Source organism: Bipolaris victoriae (genome assembly GCF_000527765.1).
Source record: "Bipolaris victoriae FI3 unplaced genomic scaffold scaffold_27, whole genome shotgun sequence".
NCBI lineage: Eukaryota > Fungi > Ascomycota > Dothideomycetes > Pleosporales > Pleosporaceae > Bipolaris > Bipolaris victoriae.
Genome location: NW_014575365.1, coordinates 157,165 through 177,265, shown reverse-complemented (window position 1 = coordinate 177,265; position 20,101 = coordinate 157,165). Strand labels below are relative to the sequence as shown.

At 51.0% G+C, this 20,101-nt stretch overlaps 9 protein-coding genes across 9 annotated transcripts; 2 read left to right on the top strand and 7 right to left on the bottom strand.

Annotated features, from left to right (window-relative positions):
- Positions 1-283: 283 nt before the first annotated feature.
- Positions 284-2,306, bottom strand: COCVIDRAFT_36328 (hypothetical protein; the record flags this gene model as incomplete). Its single annotated transcript, XM_014702852.1, has 2 exons — positions 284-1,826; positions 1,894-2,306. The coding sequence occupies 2 exons, from the start codon at positions 2,304-2,306 to the stop codon at positions 284-286; spliced, it is 1,956 nt and encodes a 651-aa protein (XP_014558338.1).
- Positions 2,307-4,843: 2,537 nt separating this feature from the next.
- COCVIDRAFT_94676 (hypothetical protein) lies at positions 4,844-5,071 on the bottom strand (the record flags this gene model as incomplete). Its single annotated transcript, XM_014702851.1, has 1 exon — positions 4,844-5,071. A coding segment is annotated over one exon (228 nt), but the record flags the coding sequence as incomplete, so codon positions are not given.
- Positions 5,072-5,086: 15 nt separating this feature from the next.
- On the bottom strand, positions 5,087-6,563 carry COCVIDRAFT_94703 (hypothetical protein; the record flags this gene model as incomplete). Its single annotated transcript, XM_014702850.1, has 3 exons — positions 5,087-5,116; positions 5,175-6,000; positions 6,064-6,563. 3 exons carry the CDS (start codon positions 6,561-6,563, stop codon positions 5,087-5,089), a joined length of 1,356 nt encoding a protein of 451 aa, XP_014558336.1.
- A 337-nt stretch (positions 6,564-6,900) lies between these two features.
- Positions 6,901-7,311, top strand: COCVIDRAFT_94681 (hypothetical protein; the record flags this gene model as incomplete). The annotated part of the gene is made up of 4 exons (XM_014702849.1): positions 6,901-7,009; positions 7,070-7,099; positions 7,160-7,214; positions 7,266-7,311. The coding sequence occupies 4 exons, from the start codon at positions 6,901-6,903 to the stop codon at positions 7,309-7,311; spliced, it is 240 nt and encodes a 79-aa protein (XP_014558335.1).
- A 181-nt stretch (positions 7,312-7,492) lies between these two features.
- Positions 7,493-8,678, top strand: COCVIDRAFT_25205 (hypothetical protein; the record flags this gene model as incomplete). Its single annotated transcript, XM_014702796.1, has 2 exons — positions 7,493-7,649; positions 7,705-8,678. The coding sequence occupies 2 exons, from the start codon at positions 7,493-7,495 to the stop codon at positions 8,676-8,678; spliced, it is 1,131 nt and encodes a 376-aa protein (XP_014558282.1).
- Positions 8,679-9,650: 972 nt separating this feature from the next.
- On the bottom strand, positions 9,651-11,359 carry COCVIDRAFT_25204 (hypothetical protein; the record flags this gene model as incomplete). Its single annotated transcript, XM_014702795.1, has 5 exons — positions 9,651-9,667; positions 9,724-9,746; positions 9,806-10,740; positions 11,155-11,256; positions 11,342-11,359. The coding sequence occupies 5 exons, from the start codon at positions 11,357-11,359 to the stop codon at positions 9,651-9,653; spliced, it is 1,095 nt and encodes a 364-aa protein (XP_014558281.1).
- A 598-nt stretch (positions 11,360-11,957) lies between these two features.
- On the bottom strand, positions 11,958-14,329 carry COCVIDRAFT_36324 (hypothetical protein; the record flags this gene model as incomplete). Its single annotated transcript, XM_014702848.1, has 5 exons — positions 11,958-12,055; positions 12,143-12,890; positions 12,993-13,457; positions 13,548-13,922; positions 14,192-14,329. The coding sequence occupies 5 exons, from the start codon at positions 14,327-14,329 to the stop codon at positions 11,958-11,960; spliced, it is 1,824 nt and encodes a 607-aa protein (XP_014558334.1).
- A 1,211-nt stretch (positions 14,330-15,540) lies between these two features.
- Positions 15,541-17,852, bottom strand: COCVIDRAFT_36323 (hypothetical protein; the record flags this gene model as incomplete). Its single annotated transcript, XM_014702847.1, has 3 exons — positions 15,541-16,459; positions 16,511-16,881; positions 16,947-17,852. The coding sequence occupies 3 exons, from the start codon at positions 17,850-17,852 to the stop codon at positions 15,541-15,543; spliced, it is 2,196 nt and encodes a 731-aa protein (XP_014558333.1).
- An 838-nt stretch (positions 17,853-18,690) lies between these two features.
- Positions 18,691-20,000, bottom strand: COCVIDRAFT_25201 (hypothetical protein; the record flags this gene model as incomplete). Its single annotated transcript, XM_014702794.1, has 3 exons — positions 18,691-19,266; positions 19,310-19,794; positions 19,850-20,000. The coding sequence occupies 3 exons, from the start codon at positions 19,998-20,000 to the stop codon at positions 18,691-18,693; spliced, it is 1,212 nt and encodes a 403-aa protein (XP_014558280.1).
- Positions 20,001-20,101: the final 101 nt, after the last annotated feature.

The following is a 20,101-nucleotide window of genomic DNA, read 5'->3' as shown; positions in this document are numbered from 1 at the left end:
ACCGAGGAGCTAAAGAAGACGATTCATATATGATAAATTGGCTTCTCTTGCGGCTCGGAAATGCGACATCATTCTCACTTCACACATAAGTTATTTGAGAAAAAGAAGGTGAAGTGGTAGTATCGTCAATTCGTCTATGGGTAATGGAGCTCCATGAATTGAGGTGGGTATCTTTCACACCAAAAAAAAACTAACTAAGAAACATGACATTTTATCGTAGCACCGAAAATGTAACTGATTAAACAGGGCGCTCATTTGGCGCTACGCCCGGGCCTTTGTGGGTCTATTGGCCTGAGCTGAATTTCGCCTGGTCTACGATAACGAGACCTGCGACGGTCGCACTAGACAGAGTGGAGAAGACACCCGTGATAAGAGCGGAGACAGCAACGCGAGAGACGTCGCCGCTGCGACCTGGGCTGATTTGACTGAGCACACCAATCTGAGTACCGAGCGATCCAACGTTACCGAAGCCGCAGAGAGCGTAGGTGGCGATGACGCGAGATCGAGGGGACAGAGTGTGGTATGGCGAATCTTTGTCTTTGTTGACCAAATCGGAGAAAGCGACGAATTCGTTGGTGATGACCTTGACACCAATGAGGCGGCCAACAAGGAGCAGGTCGTTGCCCTCGCGAGATACACCGAGGAGGAAAGCGATTGGGTAAAACAGGTAGCCGAGAATCAACTCGAGGGTCAAGTCGTAGTCTCCATCAAGGTTGATGTAGCGGCCCCACCAAGTAAGGAGACCATCAACCAGGTTGAGAAGGGCAATGATACACAAGAGCGTCGAGATGATCATACCGGCAATCTTGAGACCAAGCCAGGCGCCATTAGCAAAGGCATGGAGCGCATTGGCAGGCTTGTGTTCGTCATCATCGGGAACAACGACTCGGCCAGCAGTAAGAGTCTCTTCGGTTTCGGGATATCGCAGCTTGCTGAAAGCCAGGGAAGCGGGAATGCTCATTACGCAGGAAGAAATCAAAGCCTGAGGGTTGAGGCCCATACCGATGTAGGCAACCAAGACACTACCAGCGATAGTAGCAAATCCAGAGCACATGACCTGGTGGATTTCGGCCATGGTAAGGTGGGCGACAAAGGGCCTGATCAACATGGCGGATTCACCCTGACCAATAAAGGGAGATGCGGAAGCGACGACGGCCTCGGCACCAGATACTCTCATGGACCAGAAGAAAAAGACTGCGAACTTGCCAATGAACCACTGGATAATGCCCCAGTAGAACATGAGCTGGACAAGGGCCACGAAGAAGATGATGGCCGGGATAACACTGAAGAAGAAGAACTGGTACTGGGAGATCTCCGGAGTGGTCAAGAAGGAGACACCGTCTCTGGCGAAACCCAGCAGCTCGCGGGCGAGTTCAGAGATGAAGTTGAAAATGTCGTATCCAGCCGTTGTGCGGAGAACGAAGAGGGCAATGATGAACTGGAGCAGCATACCGACAATGACGGTGTGCCACACAATCTTGTTGCGATGACGCGAAGTAGCCCAGAAAAAGGCGATGAAGACCAAAAGACCAAACAGGGAGACTGCACGGTTGGCACGAGTGTTGTCTTGGCTTTCCTCGCTGGCAAAGGATCCAACAATCATGACGGCAACAACGAGAAGAGCAGCCAAGGGCGTGCGCAGCTTCTCTGGGATGAGGTTGGCGAATCGGGTTCCAGTGTTTGTCCAGACCCAGTGCATGGGCTTGGTGACGACGGTGATTGGAACGTGGCAGGTGATCAAGCGAATCATGATTGCGAGCCAGAACAAGAAGGGAATGATCCAGTTCTTGTCATGGCGATGTTCAACCAGACTTGCAATCCACCATCTATGGGGGCCTGTTAGACGGGGCGATGCGCGAGGACGATTGGAAAGAGAGAAAAGTTGCGCCTTACCCGGTGAAAAATGCGCCGATCAAGATGTGGAAAAGCAGCCTGTACTTCTTGTACAGAGATGATGGGGAATACCACTTCTTCCTCTTTTCACCTTCCATGTCAGGGTCGGAAGAGCTGCGAGTGGCCTTTTCGACTTCGTAGTCGTAGCCACCGTTCTTTCCGAGCTCGTGCTTCTCATCAGCGATAGCCGGATGCGAGTGAGCATGGCTGTCTTGAGCGCTGGCGGAGAGGAATTCGCTCGGCTTCTCGTCGGTGGTGCCAGTTGTGTAGACGACATTGTCTGGGTGGGCAGCACGAGGGCTGTGGTGCACGTGGGGGTGTTGGTGCTCGCGAGCAATGTCTAGTGCCGGGTCATTGTTGCGCGCAACGCCTTCCTGTGGAGAGGCATTGTGCGGTTCGCGGATATCAGCCATGGCAACGAAGCGGCAACAAGAGGGAGGAGGGGGCAGTTCCCAGCAAGAGGTTGAACAATGAAGAACTGTTGGCTCTCTCTCTTCTCTCTCGAGCCGGCCAGGACGGGGAATTATATTTTCGCACCGTGGCTCGCGCTACGGCCAAAGTGGAGGGCGATTCGCACCGTCGCCGGCCCAGACAGTGCAAAGCAGCCATACGGGCGGTCCAAGATGTCACTTGGCAACTGCCTCTTTGGACATGGGCACAGCACAGTATCGCAGGCCTCGATTGGTCTGCCCGCCTGTCTGGGCTTTCCAGAAGGCTATAGTGTGTGGTTGGGGACCGCTTACTCGCTCCTCGCAGTGCTCGCAGTACCGGCCGCCTTTGCACGCCTCTGTAACGCTTACCGGGTTCTTATCTGCTCCCCAGTCTTGACACCGCGCGCATTGACCAATCACGGAGATGAACGTGCTGGACCATGTCCCTAGCCGTGATAAGCGGCGGCGAATATGCGCCCCCTCCTCGGTTGAGCACCTCTTTTCGGCCTCGCATCGACTACTCTCCCCACCCAGCCTCTGGCCTTGCAGCACGAACCACCGTCGTCTTCCCCGAGCGACTCGTCCTTGGCTATACCAAACCAACGGGACTCCGCATGCACCATGCCAAATGGTTTACAAGCACGTGTACGCAGGGAACAACAGGAAGAAAGGACATCATCTATGCAACCACAAGACAAGACCCCAGCCGAATATCATCAAAAGCCTTTTTTCTCTCTTCAAGATTTTGTGGCTACTAATACCCGCTTACTTGTGGCAAAACCTCCACCCTGCACCTGTGCTGACCCACGCACCAACTACCTAACATACGGGGCCATGTGACGCAACATTCGCACCCGTAAACCCAATTGCCAACGAAAGGCACCAAAAAAAGAGGACATTCGGATTGGTTTTTGGGCTCCGAAACCTAAGTTATCTATCTCTCTCTCGGCCACACTCGGTGCTTGCAGCAAAAAAAAAGAACAGCCGCCCCCGGCGCCATTTCCATCCACTCCCCATCATTATCGTTCAAGCCATCCCGATAGCCAGGTCGGCACTAAGGTCTTACATGGTGACCTGCAGCACAACGATTAGGATTCTTATCAACAAGGTTGCGCATTTCGGTATATGCGCCGAATCGAGGCTTGCGGACTTCGCCTGCAAATGCCTTTTGGATCTATATGTAGTGTGTCTGAAGGAGCGGGGGAAGAGATTCCCGTAATGCATGGTGAGACCAGATGATCATCATCATTGGAGAGCTAGAGAGAAAGCGAGAGAGCGAGGAGATCCGCGGCGTGTATGTATGGCACTGGCACTTGCTCTTCTCTCCCGCTTTAACCCCTACTAATCCTTTTCCCTCTTTTATTTTCCCCGCAGCGGACCCAGAAACTTGCTGCTATGGGTTTAATCCCCTTTTTTTTTGGGTGTGGGTTTAGTAGTTCCGATTTCATCATCACTTAAAAACATTGCGAACCATTCCATCTTCAGGAAAAAGAGATTTATTACATCATAAGACGTTCTTTTTTTTTCAGGAAACATATTTCGCTTCTTTATTTTTCTCCGAGTATCTCGATTTGACGGGGAGACGCGCACTTACGATAACGCGGAGGTCGTCGGCTAAACCCCGCAAAACTTCGGCCGTTGCATCTCAATTCGGCTCGGGCGGCTTTCCGCGGTTTTCGCTGAACTTTTTACAATTTACAGTACATAATAGCCCTGGCCTTGCCTCCTCCCCCCCTCAATCCTTTGCAGCCGCAACCTTTTTTTTCTGGATGCCTGAATTGAAAGCAATGCAAAAAATTATAGAATTTGCAGTTTATCGTTCACATAGCTTTGCGGATAGAGAGAGCGAATTGCTTTCATTGGTCCTTTTTTTTTTTAGCCATCATGCTCGCCAATTGAGCTGACCAACGAGCTCTCACTCAGACCCTTGAATTAGCCATCTAAGTACTTTAGTCTCCCACCAGACTTAGTGTACACACACACCGCGATCTCGTGCTTCCCCTCATCGACTTTAGTCTCCGCGCTTCCCCCCCCCCCCCCCCTTTATTTCCCAAAAAGCTTGGTATTTGAGAGGGGGGGGGGGGACGGGATCCACATGATGAGGGTCTCAGCACGGGGTAAAAGTAATGGGGTTAGAGGCGGCTGGGGAAATGTCTTTCACATGTGACTTGAGCGTACATGTGTAGACTCTCGTGTTTTGCGATTAAAACTGAGGGCGATAGAACTAGGGGAAGTTTTGTAAGATTGAAAGTTGGTAAAAGTTGTTGATGTCGTGATGGATATCAGGTTGGGCATCCCACGACTGTTGAGACACATGTTTCTGTTGTTTTTTTTGCGCGTAGACAAACGAAGGATGAGCTGAGAGAGCGGGGACCCCGAAGCTAACTCTATCTGTTTGTTTTTCAAAATCAGGCACAGGTACGGCTGTGTGAACTCGCTTTTTCCTGTGAGGCCACTCTGGATTCGTCGCTCGGGAAATTACTTAAGTAACTGGTTGAACCTTTTGAACGGCTAGCCGCTCAGCAACACACTACATGCGCAAAGGGGGTATACATCTGGCTAGTATTCCTGCACCTCAAGACACAAAAAACACAGTAAGATGGAATAGCATACGACAAGGGGGTATATACAAGCCGAGTCAATCTACAACACCCATACACCGTACACCATGCCCAATGCCGCTGAAAGTATAACACAACATATCCCCCGTCCTTTTCTCCTCCAACTCCTGTAAAAGACTGATAAAAAACGAATATCCCCTCTCACTTGCCCGTCATTTCCCCTTCCAAATGCTGCGAACAGGTTAGCAAATATACCATCACTCCAAACAGGGGTATAAATAATACGTACCGACCACTCTGGTATATCACGTATACGCTGCCACATGTACCTCTCGAGTCGATTTGCAGCCTTAGCATACGGCGTGCTCTCATTATTATACTTGCGACAATTATCAAAGATAAGCTTAGCATCTCTGATGAAGTCCTCTGGGTTGGGATAAAGATCCTTTTCATGCTTCTCCTCCATGGTAGCGAGGTCCATGGGCTCCTTGATGACGTCGTAGTAATCCAGAACTTCATCTTTGTTAACAGGTTGTTGAAAGGGCCAGGCATTGCTGTTGTTCTGCATGTCGTTGAGGAGGTGGAGGAGGGCGTTGTAGTTGGGGCCGTGGCGCGGGGCGCGGGCGAGTTCGTCCATGACGGGGGACCAGCCGGAGTCTTTGATGGCGGGGATGGTGAGGGGGTCGATGGGTTTGAGTTCCCCCTTTGTCCATTGGGCTGGTGGTGAGTGGATCTCATAGCTCTTGCTTACAGCCATTATTTTGGCATTTGCGCACTCTTTTTGCTTGAGAAGCATTCGGCCAGATTCGAGGTAGCGGATCTTGGGAACCATGCTGCATTGCATGATGGTACCGCCCTCGTAGTCCTTGATGTAGCCCATCCATCGCGACTTTTCCAATGTGATTTCCTTGGTGAAGCCCTGTTTCTTGAAATATCCAATAGCGTAGTTGTCGGCGTAGGTGAGAAAGTGCATGACTTTGGATGTGGCCTTGACGTAGTCTTTCAGATGCGACATGAGATGGGCGCCGTAACCCTTGACCTGCTGGTCCGATGAGATGGCGCAAAAGACAATTTCGGCGAACTGGCCCTTGTCAAAGGGGCGGTAAGTTATGCCTCTGTGGTACATGATAGTCAGCGTTTGATACTACACGAACGGGAGGCAACAGGTGGCGACGCACCCTACCACTTCAAGCGGGTGTTTCACAATGGCTATACTCAAGTGCGTTCGATCGTAGACGAGACGAGCAATGTAGTCCTTGGGCATCTTGGGCAGCTGCTTCTGGAAGATACACTTTAAGCCCGTCAAGATGATTGTGCTTTCCCTCCGGCCATCGTTGTTGACGACTCTGAACTCAATCTCGCCATTGCGCTCCTCGATAACCGCAGGCTTTTCTGGAAAGGGTACTATCCTTTTGACTGGGGGCGCGGGGGCGTCGTCGGTCTGTTCAGGTGTAGGCGGACTATGCTTTATGCGCTTGGGGGAGGCGTTGGGAGGATCGGTGGTCGCTTTGCGCTTGGCTGGATGGGACGAGGGGTCAGCTTTTTGCAGATTCAAGGGGACATCTGGAGACGAGTCACGTGCAGCATGAGTGGGTATGGGGAGAGGTGAAGACGGGGGAGAGGTGGGATAGCCCAAGAGGTCGCGCAGATGCGGGATGTTGTTGCGGGGAGACGGCATGCTAGGTGCGCGACAGGCGTGCAAGGCCGAGTGCGCGCGGACGAGGGGGACTTGGAGGATGAAGAAGCTGCGCACTTACTATCTTCAGTTGCGCCCGCCATGATGTGGTGTTCAGCGCCTTCTGCGGTGTTGAGCGCCTTCTCGTGTCTGGTCGCGCCTTCCGTTGCCCTGGTGGTTGACTGAACAAACGTCAGGGCAAGTCGCGCCTTCCGCATTGACCGACAGGCCGACAACCAATCACAGCACGCGGCGGCCAGAGAACACCGCCGTCCAGAGGCCACGGCAGCAGCTTCACGAGAGACTCCCGAATCAACTTCCAATTGCCAATACTGCACAAATGTCGAGCCCGCTTCTAGACGTCTGGGAGGCTGCTGCTTCCCAGCCCTTTCATCCTACCATCGGAAAGGATACGCAATTCACCGTCGGCTTTGTACTGCTGGCTGCATGTATGTTGCGCTCCGGACCCTTCTGGTGCTCGCATAGAGCTATACTAACAGTATGCGTAGCCCTCGTCCTGACCACCATCTTTGGCTTGAGTATGTCCAACACGTCCACTCTCGTATTCACTCCGCAGTCACTCACACGTATCCTTACAGACCGATCCCTCGTCAACCTGCCAATTCTCGGGGTTCCGGCATCACTGGCATTCGGGTACGTGGCCTCCAGTATCGATACGCCCTCTCCCGTACTGACCGCGAGCAGCTTCGGCGCTGTGTACATGATTTGCGCAGTCGGCGTATACGTCTAGTTTTCGTGTTATATCCATCCGGCGTTGGGAAGGGACCTCTTGTGTGTACAATTTATGGAATACCAATAAAAAGTTCAAGACGCTCGAATCTGCATGCGTCATACACTATTCCACCATCGTTTCGACCATAGCTTTACCACCCCCATAACTATTCCCTCAGATACAATCACCCTACAGTAGAATGGATGACCAAGACCAGCCCGTTCTTACGGCCGTGTCGAGTTCAGCGCGTCAGCTGTACCAGCTACTGCGATGTATCGCCTTTTCAAACAAAGCGCACGTCCAGATTAGCGACATAGGCCTCAAACTTGCCGTCGATGAAGCAAGTGTCATGGAAGGTACGCATGCATCTGCCTGTTCATTTGCGCCTTTTCCAAACTAAACACACAATAGCGTCCGCCTTCCTTGACAAATCCCTCTTTACAACCTACGCCTTCAACGATTCTGACGATGCATCCGAACCGACGCCCGTCTTCCAAATATCGCTGCCTGCCCTTCTGGAGACACTTCAAATATTCGGCCTCACCGACCCCGCCAATTCCAAACCACCATGGGCCCGCGACGCGCCTTACCCCACCAGCACTGCCTTTACGGGCAACAACATAATGAATGGCATGAACAACATGTGTCGCATTAGTTATCAAGGCGAGGGTTCTCCACTAGCAGTCACATTGACGGAACTGAGTATACGCACGCAATGCGACTTGACAACCTATAAGCCTGAATACGCCGACGAGATTCCGTTTGATCGCGATGCCCTTGTGCTCAAGGTCATCATGCGAGGCAGCTGGCTTTATGACGCGATCCAAGAACTATCATCTACGAGCCCAGAAAAGTTGACCATGTACGCCAAAACCGTGCGCGGAAAGCCCTTCTTCGCACTCTCGTCATCAGGCACACTAGGCTCTGCACGCGTCGAATTCAACAACCAGCTTCAACCCTCTGCATATCGCACCCCAGCATCCACAAACCTCAACGCGACTAGTGATACAGCTGCGGTCCCTCCAACAAACCTTCTTGAGAGATTCCAGCTCAGTGATCCTGACACCGTCTTTCGCTCAAGCTACAAGTTCAGCTTGATACAAAAGGCCGCACGTGCAATGAGCGTCGCTAGCAAAGTCAGCATACGCGCAGACATACAGGGTGTGCTGAGTCTGCAATTCATGATTGAAGTCGAGAGCCCCGCTCCTGGCCCGGGTACTAGTGGTGCAGGATCACTTGCAGCTGGCAAAAACGGGTTTGTAGATTTTCGCTTCGTGCCGCTTGTGGATGATGACGATGACGAGGCGGAGGCGGGACACATTGACGAGACAATCATGCAGAATGCATCTGTGGGCGATGAAACGAGTGACGATGGTACACTGTAATGGACATGGGACATGCACCACCGAATATAACAAGAATCTAGTCTGGAGTACATGGACATCTTCAATTTTCCAACAGCTGCGGGTTTCTTTGTTTGTCGGATTGAACAGCTAGACGTTCGTGCCCATGGTAAACTTGAAAGAGAAAGCCCCTTGAAAAAGACCCCCAGTGCACGATTGACCTAACATCTCAACTCCCACCCGAAAAAAAAACCATTTGCAGAGTTGATGAATCGATTACTGAACTGCGATATCGTCCCGAGACCCTCTCCTTGCTCTTCCTCGGTCTCCCATTTGACACTAAAACCCAATCACTTGAAAACAAGAAACCAGAAAATGTATGCCAACACATGGGACATTCATACTGAACAAAAAGAAAAAACTAGGAAACAAAAGGAGAGCCGACGACGCCTGGGTTGTGGGGTGATGGGGGAAGCCAGCTAGCCGGAACTTTGCTCTTCGTATTCTCTCCATTTTCTTCTATGCATCGCTTTTAGCACCAAGTCTCACCCCTCCTCGATCGAAAAAAAAACTGGAAAAGAAAAGGAAATGTCAATTTGAGAAAATGCAATCGACGAACCAGCTGATGAACGTCAGGATTTTGGCTATTTCCCAACATTTTGAAATAAATTCTCTTCTTTCTTTCCTTTGAGGATGATATTTATTTATGTGTATACATTTTTCGCAGAATAGTCGTTAAGAAAAAAAAAGAGTTTGATCAGGCGGTGAGGAAAATAAGGGATCCAATCTGAGTATGCTTCTTGCCATTCAGGCTACTGGGCGTTTGTTATTCGAAAACGCTAGAATAACGGTCATTGGGAAAGATAACAAAGAGAGAGAGAGAGTAACGGAAAGTTGATTCATGTCTTGGTAGTGTACAAATGGTAGTTGTCCATGTTGTGTGAGAGGGCTTTCTGCGTCTTGGGTAGGGGACGTGTGCTGTGCCGTTTGTGTGCGCGCTGGAGGAAGGGGACTTTAGAACTCGAGTTCAGCTACCACGGGTATTAGTGTGGTTTGCTGGTGGTTTTTATCTACCATTCGAATTCACCATTTGCCTTGTGGAAGAGATATCTGTCGTCTGTTAGTATGCTTGCAACGGATAAGTAAACTTCTGTAGGGACTAGACTTACTCCTTCTTGTTCGTGGTGAGGATGCCGTCCTTGAGAGTGCACTTCCACTTGTTCTTGACGCGCTGGACTTTGTCATAGGTGCACAGCATGTAGTCCACCATGTCGTCGTCGCTATTGTCGCCGTCATTCAGCTCATCCTCTGAATCGTCGAGGTCAGAATTGATGGCATCGTCGGGATCCTCCTCCAACTTGACGTCGTCGTCACCGTCAAAGCGAGCAGGCGGGGAGACATTGGTTGAAGCTGCAGCATCTTCGGCTTGTAGGACACGAACAGCAGCCTTTCGCTTCTTGCCTTTCGGCATCGAGTCCAGAGGCACCATCAGGCCGCTATCTTGGCGCATCGCCATGGCATCAACGCGGGCACGCATAAAGTCGTCGGCTGCCATGCGCTCGACAGCTGAAGCAGCACGCGCAGCCTTGAACGCCTCCCAATCAGCCAGAGAATCATCAGTGCCATCCGTCTGCGATGTGTACATCTGATTTGAATGAGGAGGTCGTTGCTGCTGCATCTGCTGTTGCTGCTGCATTTGCTGTTGGTGTTGCTGCTGCTGTTGAGGGGCCATCATGCGCTGCTGCTGACCTTGCATTGGCATCTGCGGCAAATGGCCTTGTTGAGGCATGTTGGGATAGTTTTGCTGGTGTACATTGCCTTGCTGCTGCACACGTTGCTGAATCAGAGCAGCAGCCCGCTGTTGCGCCAACTGTGAATTTTGGTCATAACCGCCATTGTATCCGTTGGTCGCAGGTTGGGCCTGTGGATAGTTGGGAATAGGTTGCTGGTAGCCGCCCTCCGTGTTGACTGACCCAGTGGACGGTGGAATTTCATTATCGACCTTGACATTAGAGGGCAACGTAGCCGGCTGGCGGACAGGCTCTGGGGCGGGGTCCCATGGCAGATGGGCAATCTTGAGCGCTGACAATCTCTCTTGCCAACCCTATGCATGGTTAGTGGCTGCTGGCAATAAAAGCATGATTGAAGGCAGAATGCTTAGAGGGCCGTCACATGATGAGCTATGACGGTTCGGGAAAGGATGCACGGAGCTTGGCGGGTGGGGGAGCTGTGCAGGGGCTATAAGAAGGCGACCCAAATACTGAGTCGCCCCCGAAAGCTGCCAGACCGACCGGCAACTCAGCCCCGCTTTCAGCCGCCCATCACCCCCAAAGCCAGGCAGCCATCGCGCCATTGTCGCAGCGAGCAGAAGAAACGATGCGACCAAATATCCGATCAAGTTGAACTGGGGGGAAACCATGGCCGCCGTGGCGCGGGCATAGAAGCGCGATGGCTGCCATGCTGCGACCGAGGCAAGGAAAGGCGCGACAGCCAAGATACTGGCCAGGTTGCAACGTACCTGCTTCATCTCTTCCAGAGTGCTTTGGTCGACGCCCGACTCCTCAAAGTCGTTCTGGGACGCCTGGATAACCTTCTCCATGATTTGCTGGTAGACTCCGCCCTGGTGGTCGCTGTTAGCAAGCCTGCCTTTACCCTCGCACCATTCGCTCGCGCGCGCACGCGTGCACCGTCCAGGGAATACTAACCACGACCGAGTTCGACATGGCGGCGGTTGCTTGGTGTTTCTCAGCTATCTAGTATAATCTCTGGGCTCTGTGGACGCTGGACAAGAGGTCGCGAAGGCTTGCAGGAACCAGGCAGACGACGTCAGCGCTTGAGGCTGCAAATGGGTGCCACGCTCGAGGAAGCTTCTGCGCTATTAGGGGTGATCTATGGCTATTGTTTGCCCAGACGGAAGCCTTTATACAACGTGATCGGGTGCCCTCAGCTGTCGTGGTCGTGGGGTGTATGAGTGATAGTGAACGGTGCCCCGGCAATCGCTGAGGGCGCGATTCCTTAGCGCCCCGAGCTACTCTAGCGCCGCACGTGACCTTGCCTTCAGCTGCTCTTACCCAAATCTATGTACTCTACTCATTGCAATTGCGAAACCAACGCCAGGCAATTGCTATGGCTGGACCCAAACACAATCGGGCACCCATAGACATGCACGCATTCACACAAGCACATAGACACTCGTATTGCTATCTATCACCATGCTGTCAAGTTTTCTTCCAAGCCCGCCCCCAATGATGCCACCGAAGAAGTAAATCCAAGCCTATTTGTTTCGTGTGCTAGCCCCTGTCCTGTAAGTAGTACTGATCATCAACTCTCTTTGATCAAAGCCTCCCGTACCGCCTGGTCAACGTCTTTGCGCCTGAATCCTGGCGTACGCCCAAGGCAAACTGCATGTTGAACTATCTCTGTCGCAATCGTCAGCCAAATAATTTACCCACGTTGATGGATTGCATCACAAACTCCAAAAGAAAAAAGAAATCGTGTAAACTTACCGAAAATCAGCCGCGAGACGTCAATCCACGCGCATCTCTTCCTCTGCTTCACCACTTGCAGGCCCTTCAAATCATCGCCCATGGCGCGTAGCCCTGGCCCAGTACCAAAACTTGTGCTATTCGCGAAGCCGTAGTCGAATCCAGGCGCGAGATCCAGTCCTAGCGTCTGATCAAAGGAAATGTCGTGGTTGACAAGCTGGGTGAAATCACCCGCATACTTGGGCGCGGAGGTGCCACCAAAGGACGTATCCATGCCGAACCCATTGTTCGGGGTAGCTCCTACGTTTGTTTGTGCCTGTTGTGGCATGTTGGCGTACGAGTTTGTTGGACCTTCGTCTTCGATATCGATCAGGCACTCCGCAAACGAACTTGAGGGGTTGAACTTGCACGCATAGTGCTCCTCCAGATATCCCTGCACGTCATGGGCATCAAACCATTCGCCTTCGAAACCAGCAAGGTCCACCGCACGTAGGTACTGAGCTGCCCTGCCTTCTACATTCCCCCACCCTTCCAATCTCTTCTCTCTCGGCCCGATCCACTCTGGTGCCCAGGAATCCTTTCTTGATACAATGTTGCCTGCTGCATCTCGTCGCGGATAGTGGGTCCCTGCACCTCCAAGGGGGGCGAAAGGCGCCTCAAACCAGTCTAGATCCTCAACAACCGTCTTTGACATGACTTCTTGGAAACGTTGCTTTATTTGGTCGACATTATAGTGTGGAAAGTTAAGTCTAAAGATATAGTTGATAATCTGAATTTTATAGTCAGTTCAATCGAGAAAAACGTGATGATAGATGGCTGCCGCAAGAGCCTCCAGTAACTCAGCTAGCTGGCATATGATTCGCATACGTACCGAGGGTGAATAATTGAGATGGGTAAGCACGGCGAATCCTGTCTCTACTGCTGCTCTGGCCAACCTCCTGCCCACAGTCGATTCGTTATGATTATATGTCCACACGGGACTCAGGGTCTTCATTGACAGATCTGAGATCGACAGAGAGGGTGTCGGTAAGTTGGTCGTTGCAGGAGCCATATCAGACGCTGGCATGTTGGCGGGGTAGGTGTGGAAGTTTGATGTTTCGTACGGTGTCTGTTGTTGGTCATGGACAGGAACCAGGCCAAACGGCAATTCCTGTTGTGGTACCATGCCAGCGGGTAGTGATTCGGACACAGACTGTGAGATGTGATGGGTCTGTCCCGATTGCTCCCCAAGAACATATTGACTGTGACTGATGATGCTGGGAGCCGATTGGTCGACTATAGTACTGAAGTGCGAAGAGTAACTGTCTGGCACTGGAAGGTTTTGTGGCGCCTGATCCTGAGCAACACCGTCAGCCAGGCTACGAATATTCCAAGAGGATGTAGAATCATAGCTAGCCGTGAGTTTTTCGTCATGAGCTTTACATACCTTGTTGGGCTGCTGCGAGACAGCAAAATACCCCCAGCCAACATGCTCAGGTTCAGGTTCAGGCTCGGGCGGTTTGCGCGGGCCTGTCCCTTCAGCTCCTTGCTCGACATCCTCGTCTACTTGACGCTGGCTCTCGCTCGCTGTTCTGGCCAAACTCGAAAAAGTCTCTTTAACGAGTTTAAATTCTTGGGCTAGATCAGGATTCAGCTGTAATAAGCCCGATCTCAGTGTTGATTCCGTGAGCCGATGAAAACTGTTGTTCATCTGCTCAATGATAGAATGGAGCTGCGCTGTTTGCTTTTTTAATGAAGCGATAGTGGTCTCTTTCCGCTGGCGGTATGCGCGCTGTGCGAGTCGAATTTGCGTTCTTCGCCGCTAGCGCCTTTGTCAGTGACAATATGCATATTGAGTTGCCCTTGAGTAAGACGAAAAGGCTCGCGGTAAGATGACTTTCAACTAGCGGCTTTCAAAATCGACAGATGGTTTGGAATGAACCAACAGAGGTTCGAACGCGCAGGTCTGAGATCCCTGTCCGCATCAACAGCTCGAGATCTTCAGCTGCAAGCGTTGATGCGGTCCTTGAACGAGCCCTCGTTGCACAGAGTCCATATCAGTTCGCGGTAAAGGGGAGAGTATCCACTCACATCCGCTGCCGTGGCATCCTGGGTATCCACACGGGGCCGTCCCCTTGTCTTCTTCCCAGACCCGTTGTCACCGCTACTGCTTGTGCGCGAGCGTTTTCGCGACTGTTGCGCATGTTCTTCTGACTCAGAGCTCGTCATGATTTCCTATTTTTGTTCTCGCGATGATGCGAAGTGAACAGCAATCCAGAGGTGAGGATACGACTGGGTCGCTCCGGCCACTGATGTGCAAGATCGGTACGGAAGCGGGCTTGGCCGATATTGCCGTGTCGTGATCAACCCCAGTATCCACCACGTGACGGGCAAACAATAGTTTTATTGGAACGAAGGTGATTTTGGAGAAAAGTAATCTCAGCACGATGGAGTGTGCTTGTAATGACAGGAGGTGGTTGTCGTAGACAAATAAATAACCGGTTGTTGGAATCCTTTGCCTCAGGGTTCACGCGTGGCGCCAGCCAGCCAGCTTCCTTCGAAAAGCAAAGGTGGTCCCGAATGCCGCCGGTGCAGCGGAAGTAGCGGAGAATGTTCAGGGCTGATCAACGGCCCGTCGCCTCACTGTCCTAGCGCATGCCCTTTCTGCACGCTGACCAAGCGGCTGCTGTGTGATTCCTGATGCAGTCGGCGATTGCATATACGAGGTGATGTTTTCGCCAAGGGGTCCGTGTCGTCCCTTGATTGAGCTAGGAAAGCAATGTACTTCAGGTACGCTTACACTTTGCTGACCACCGGGTTCTGAAACTCGAGGTGCCAGGCTGATAAAGTTGAACTTCAAATCGTCGTGGACGGGATCGTGTTGGCCGAGAGAGTTGCAAGCGCGATTGATACTGAACGGTGAACCCCCGCTTTGGCACAGGCCAAGCCTGCTCACGTGAACTAGCGATGTCAATGTGCACCGAGTATTCTGAGAATGCCATGCTTCTGCTCCAAAATTAGAAGTGCTATATGATAGATATCGATCTTCTAGGATCAAGTAGCGTCCCCCACTTGAAACTTGGCTCATGAGGATTGCTATATCTGAATACGCATACCAGGGCCCAACCTTGTTCTCTGACACGATGACCACAACCCCATCTCAGAAATTCCAAGGAGGTTGATTCAGCAAGTATCCTGGCATTTCTATGGATCATAAGCAGTCATATGCTTAGCTCGATTAGCGATTAGCATAGCCCAAGCACGGCATTATTTCCACGACCTATAATTCTTTTGAGCCAACACAACTAGATGTAGTCTCTTCTGTGCCCAACAAACATTGTGCTGTCCAAATAAACAATCCTGAACTGTCAACCGTGACTTCATGTCTGGCTATGCCAATGAATGACACGGCCCGTGTCTGAATAGAGGGTCCTATTGGTTTAAGCCTTGGCAAGCGCTTCTTCCGTCGATCTTGCAGCGGTCGAGACCCTCCCGGTCCCACTATCCCCACTATTAGTCTGCTCCTCGTTATGGTACTTGTTGCGTACAGACTGTGGAGAGCAATCTCGGTGTGTTTGTGAGCTTGAACATTCTTTAGAGCCGGCGATGCCCTCGCTTTGCAAGGACTTGTCGTCTTTCTCAGCATCACTCAGCAATGCATCTTGACCAGAATCATCCGTCATCGACATGGCGCTATTCTGTCGTTCTCTATCGAACACAGTGGCATGGTCTTCATCGATGCGCTTTTCACCTTTGTCTTCGTTATCGATCCACTTCTGCAATCCTTTGTCTGTTGGTTTGAAGAAACACCACATCTCATCCGAAGTCGTGTATCCTTCGCCAGCACTTTCCCGGACGTTGCGCTTGAACTTTCTCTGAAGCCCGGAAGCAAGGCGTGTCTTGAACGGATTGTCCACACGCAAACGGGCCGCTATCCATTCATCATCTGGCCGATTGTCGTTTGGTGTCTCCTCCATCATTGGTGTTTGAAGTATATGCTCGTCAGTCATGCAACGATTTATAATGGATTTTCCTCCGCCACTGTCAGGCGTGACGAGCCGTAGGAATTCGAGACTTGTTCCCACATTGAGGTCAATAGCTCTTTCTGGATTGACGGTAGCCTTCATAAAAAAGGATGTCAAGTGTCTGTACAAGATTGAGAAGTCGCTTTGGTTGATATGTACAGAGCCTCGGACAGTCAGCAAATATGCTGGTGCTCCATGTTCACTGGCTTCTTTCATGAGGGACATTGATGCGTTCCAGTTCTTCTCCCAGTACATGAATGCTTCACTAGCAATACCAAGCAGTGGAAGGTGTATTCGATGTTTAGGATCGTCCGACGGTGGCTTGATAGGAGCACTATGGCCATATTAGCAGTACTCTTTGAGTATGGGATAGGAGGAAACATGCCCCCAGATGTCATAGATGATGCCTGCCTGCACGTTTGTGAATCGATTTGTATGTCTGAGGACTTCAACCACGGTCGCCGCTCCAAAGCTATGACCAGCCATGGTCATCTTGTCTACAGAAAACCGATTTTTCCACTGAGACCAATCAACCCCGTTCAGGCCTCTCGATGAGCCACCTATATAACCCTTTCCCCGTAGATTCTGCTCTGCAATTTGATTGCCATCGCCAGCGCAGATAATCTTCAGTACACGATACGCTTCTTCAAGTTCGCAAAGACGCATTTCGATCTGAGCACTACGCAGCTCACTGTCAACGCCGTTTACGTTGTTTGGTGAAGTATCTTTGGGGTTATTTTTGGGGAAGATATAGTCCTAGAATCGTCAGTCCGTTGCCGTTGCTTTTGCCCGGCCACCAGAGGAGATAAAAGAGTACGAACCACGTAGTGATAGCCCTGCGCAATCTCTTCCTCCGTATGATGTAAGTGGCGAAACTCGTCGGAATCTTTCTCGTTTTCCTCATGTCCACCCCCTATAGGGTCACTTTGACTGCTTTGGTCATGTGTATCTTTTCCTTCCTCTCCTCGCTTCTTGTGATTCACAAAAGTGCGAGGTCCACTACCATCGCGGTGCTCCACAGCACATACGACAAAACCATAGCTTGCAAACTCAGAGCACAGACTACTATATGCAGTTCTCGAACCACCCAGACCATGGCTGAACATTAGCAGAGGGAACGTTGGCTCCCCACTCATGCCTTCAGGCGGATGGCCTTGTTGGTTCTTGATCTTGTATCCGTTCTTCTTCGAATTCCCCTCAGGGGGCCAGTGTGTGGCAGGGGGACTATTCCGGTATGCACGCAACTTTGTGAGCATCGTGGTGGCACCGGACACTCCAATACCCACAACGCTTGGTATCCCTGCGAACCGCGAATATCCCTTGGCCGTCTCTATTCTTGGTCTTGGGAGCCACGTTTCCCGACTCCATTTCTTCTCCCCTCCTGGTGCAATACCAGATCCATTTCCGATTGAAGCCGGATAGTACAGTGTGAATAGCACGGTTTCTAACTGCAAAAGATGCCTGCCATTTCGCTTAATATTGGATATAGATCGAGGAGATTCGACAGGGACTTCAATCTCCATGCTGCCAATGGAGTATGGCCCTGACGCGGGGCATAGTGCCGAGTTTGGAAAGGGGAGATGGTCGCGTAGCGATGTGGGCGGTCGGGAGCGAGGCTTCTTCGCATTGGGTACTTTGCCTTCCGATGAAATATTGAGGAAGCTGTGCCGGCGTTCGCCATTCTCAGTACCAGTGATGCGCGTTGTTTGGCGTTGGAGGAAAGACATGGTGGATGTAAAGCGGTGATTCCGGGTAAGACCTAGGGTATCATTGGAGTAAATAAACACGGAAGAAAGGTAAAGCAGGGGGCCTGAGGAGCAGGGCTCAGGGCTTAGGGCGTAACAAGCGGTACAGCAGCTAAAAGTAGAGAATGTCCAAGTCTTGTCGCCATGCTTGCCCAAACTTAACAGTTTTAGATACGCGCTTGGTCCGTCGGCCGATGTTGCGGGCGTGGTCGGGAAACTAGAGGAGTAGTTTTGTCACTAGGGTATGATGTCATAACTCCGTTTTAGCCTCGCACTGCTACCTCGAAAGGGGTCGTGCATAGCCTCCACCAACAAATGTACGCGCGTGTCAGTCAACAATGTACAGACTATAAGATCGTACAACTGTCAATCTTAGTGTTCAAGATGGCCATGCCGGAATATAACTTTAGAAACGGTCTATCCTGCCTGTTCACTCTAGCCAACACCACAGCGCCCAATGCGTACGTTGACAGCCCACATACAGGCAACGAGGGATATCAGCAAACAGAATTAAACATTAATATTAAGGCACTGCCTATGATTATGCAGGTACACCTCCTAATCGCAAACACGTATATCAGGCAAGCACCCGTCCTCCAGGAAAACATGCATAACCTAAGTATAGAAGTCTAAGCCCCGAGAAGATTATTGTTTGTTAGGTCCTGTCCTTCCCTGACAATCGTTTCATAACATGGTGGAGTTCATTGTAGTTTCTCTGAAAACCACACTTAGTACCTATGCTGGTGCAGATCCAAAGTTGAAGTTTGACTTACTGATGGTCCCACGCTTCGGGCCGCGCCGTGGCAGGCCTGGGCTTGAACTATGGAGCCGAAGTCTTTGACGTGTCCGCCGCCGAGTACTGATCGGTTCCAAAAGTGTTGTTGAGAGTTACTCTTCCTGAGATTTTTCCATTCTCCAAACGGATCCAAGTGTCGACAATGTTCTTGCCTAACATGTCTTCACCTACAACAATTTGGCGCGCTCCACGTGTCCAATCTGAGTATCCACCGTAACCAGAGTGTCGATTGAAGCATATGTTAAGCCCATTCCCGTTGCTTGGCGTGGTATTGGGAAGATTTTTGGACCATTTCATGCACCAGTCGACACCATGGTCGTGGCCTGAAAATACCGCCATGAGTCCTTCAGTCTCGACAAGCGCCTTCATGAAAGGTATATCAGCGCCATTGTATTTGCAATTGTTGCCCTGGCTATCACAAACATCGCCCTGATGTCCGATGCGCTCTTCATTGATGCCAGGGTTGGCAGTGCGCGTGTGGTCGTTTTCCTGGAATGCCCTTGTTGCGAATACTGGGATGTGTACAAAGGCCATGCTTGGAATTGCGCGACCATATTGCTGGCGGAAAGCAGCGTTGGTTCTGTGGAACCAGTCGACAACCTGCAAAGTCAGTGCCGTCGTGTATGTTGTAGGGATGACTTACCTTTCCGTCTACCCAACTTGGAACCCCAACGTCTTCGCCAGTCGGCTGATACTTACGACCACCCTTGCTATCGAAGAACCAGAGCAACATCTTGAGATCGCCACCATTTGTGGAACTATAAACAGGCACAAAGTAGTTGCTCCAGCCTACCTTATCGACCTCACCAACTACAGACTGCGTTGTGAATGATAGCTTTCGACCGTTCTTGCCTTTGACATCCCACCACATGTGCTCTGACATGGAGAGTGTGCTGCATGTCTTCGAAGCATCATGGTTGCCAAATGTCGCGCCGAAAGGTAGATTGCGGTCAACCAGAGGTGCCACAATTTGATCGATGAGCTTGTTGGCATCGGCAGGTGCGACCCATTCGCAAGAAACAAGGTCACCATTGAGTACTACAAAGTCAGGTCGTTCATTGTCCAATACAGAGTTCATAACTCCCATGGTCTTGAGATCTGCATAAGGGCGATTTCGCACATATGAAGCTGTAATATGTTAAGTAACTGCTGGTTACAAACGCAAGGAGATGTAGTGACTTACGTTCGCCAAAGTGAAGATCACTGAAGACTGTGATCGATAGCTTTCCATTAGAAGAGAATTGAATGCCAGGATAGTTAGGCAAAGCTCTCTGTTGAATCACAGCAGCATTGGTTATCACAGAGAAGAGCCACCATCCTTGTGCGCACTTCATTACGGCAGTGTGCTCTGGACTGATAACAACGGATTGGAGTAATTGTCAAGGTGGCAGATTGTGCAGACAGAGGTGCAGGAAAGTGTGACAGGAAAAGTGAA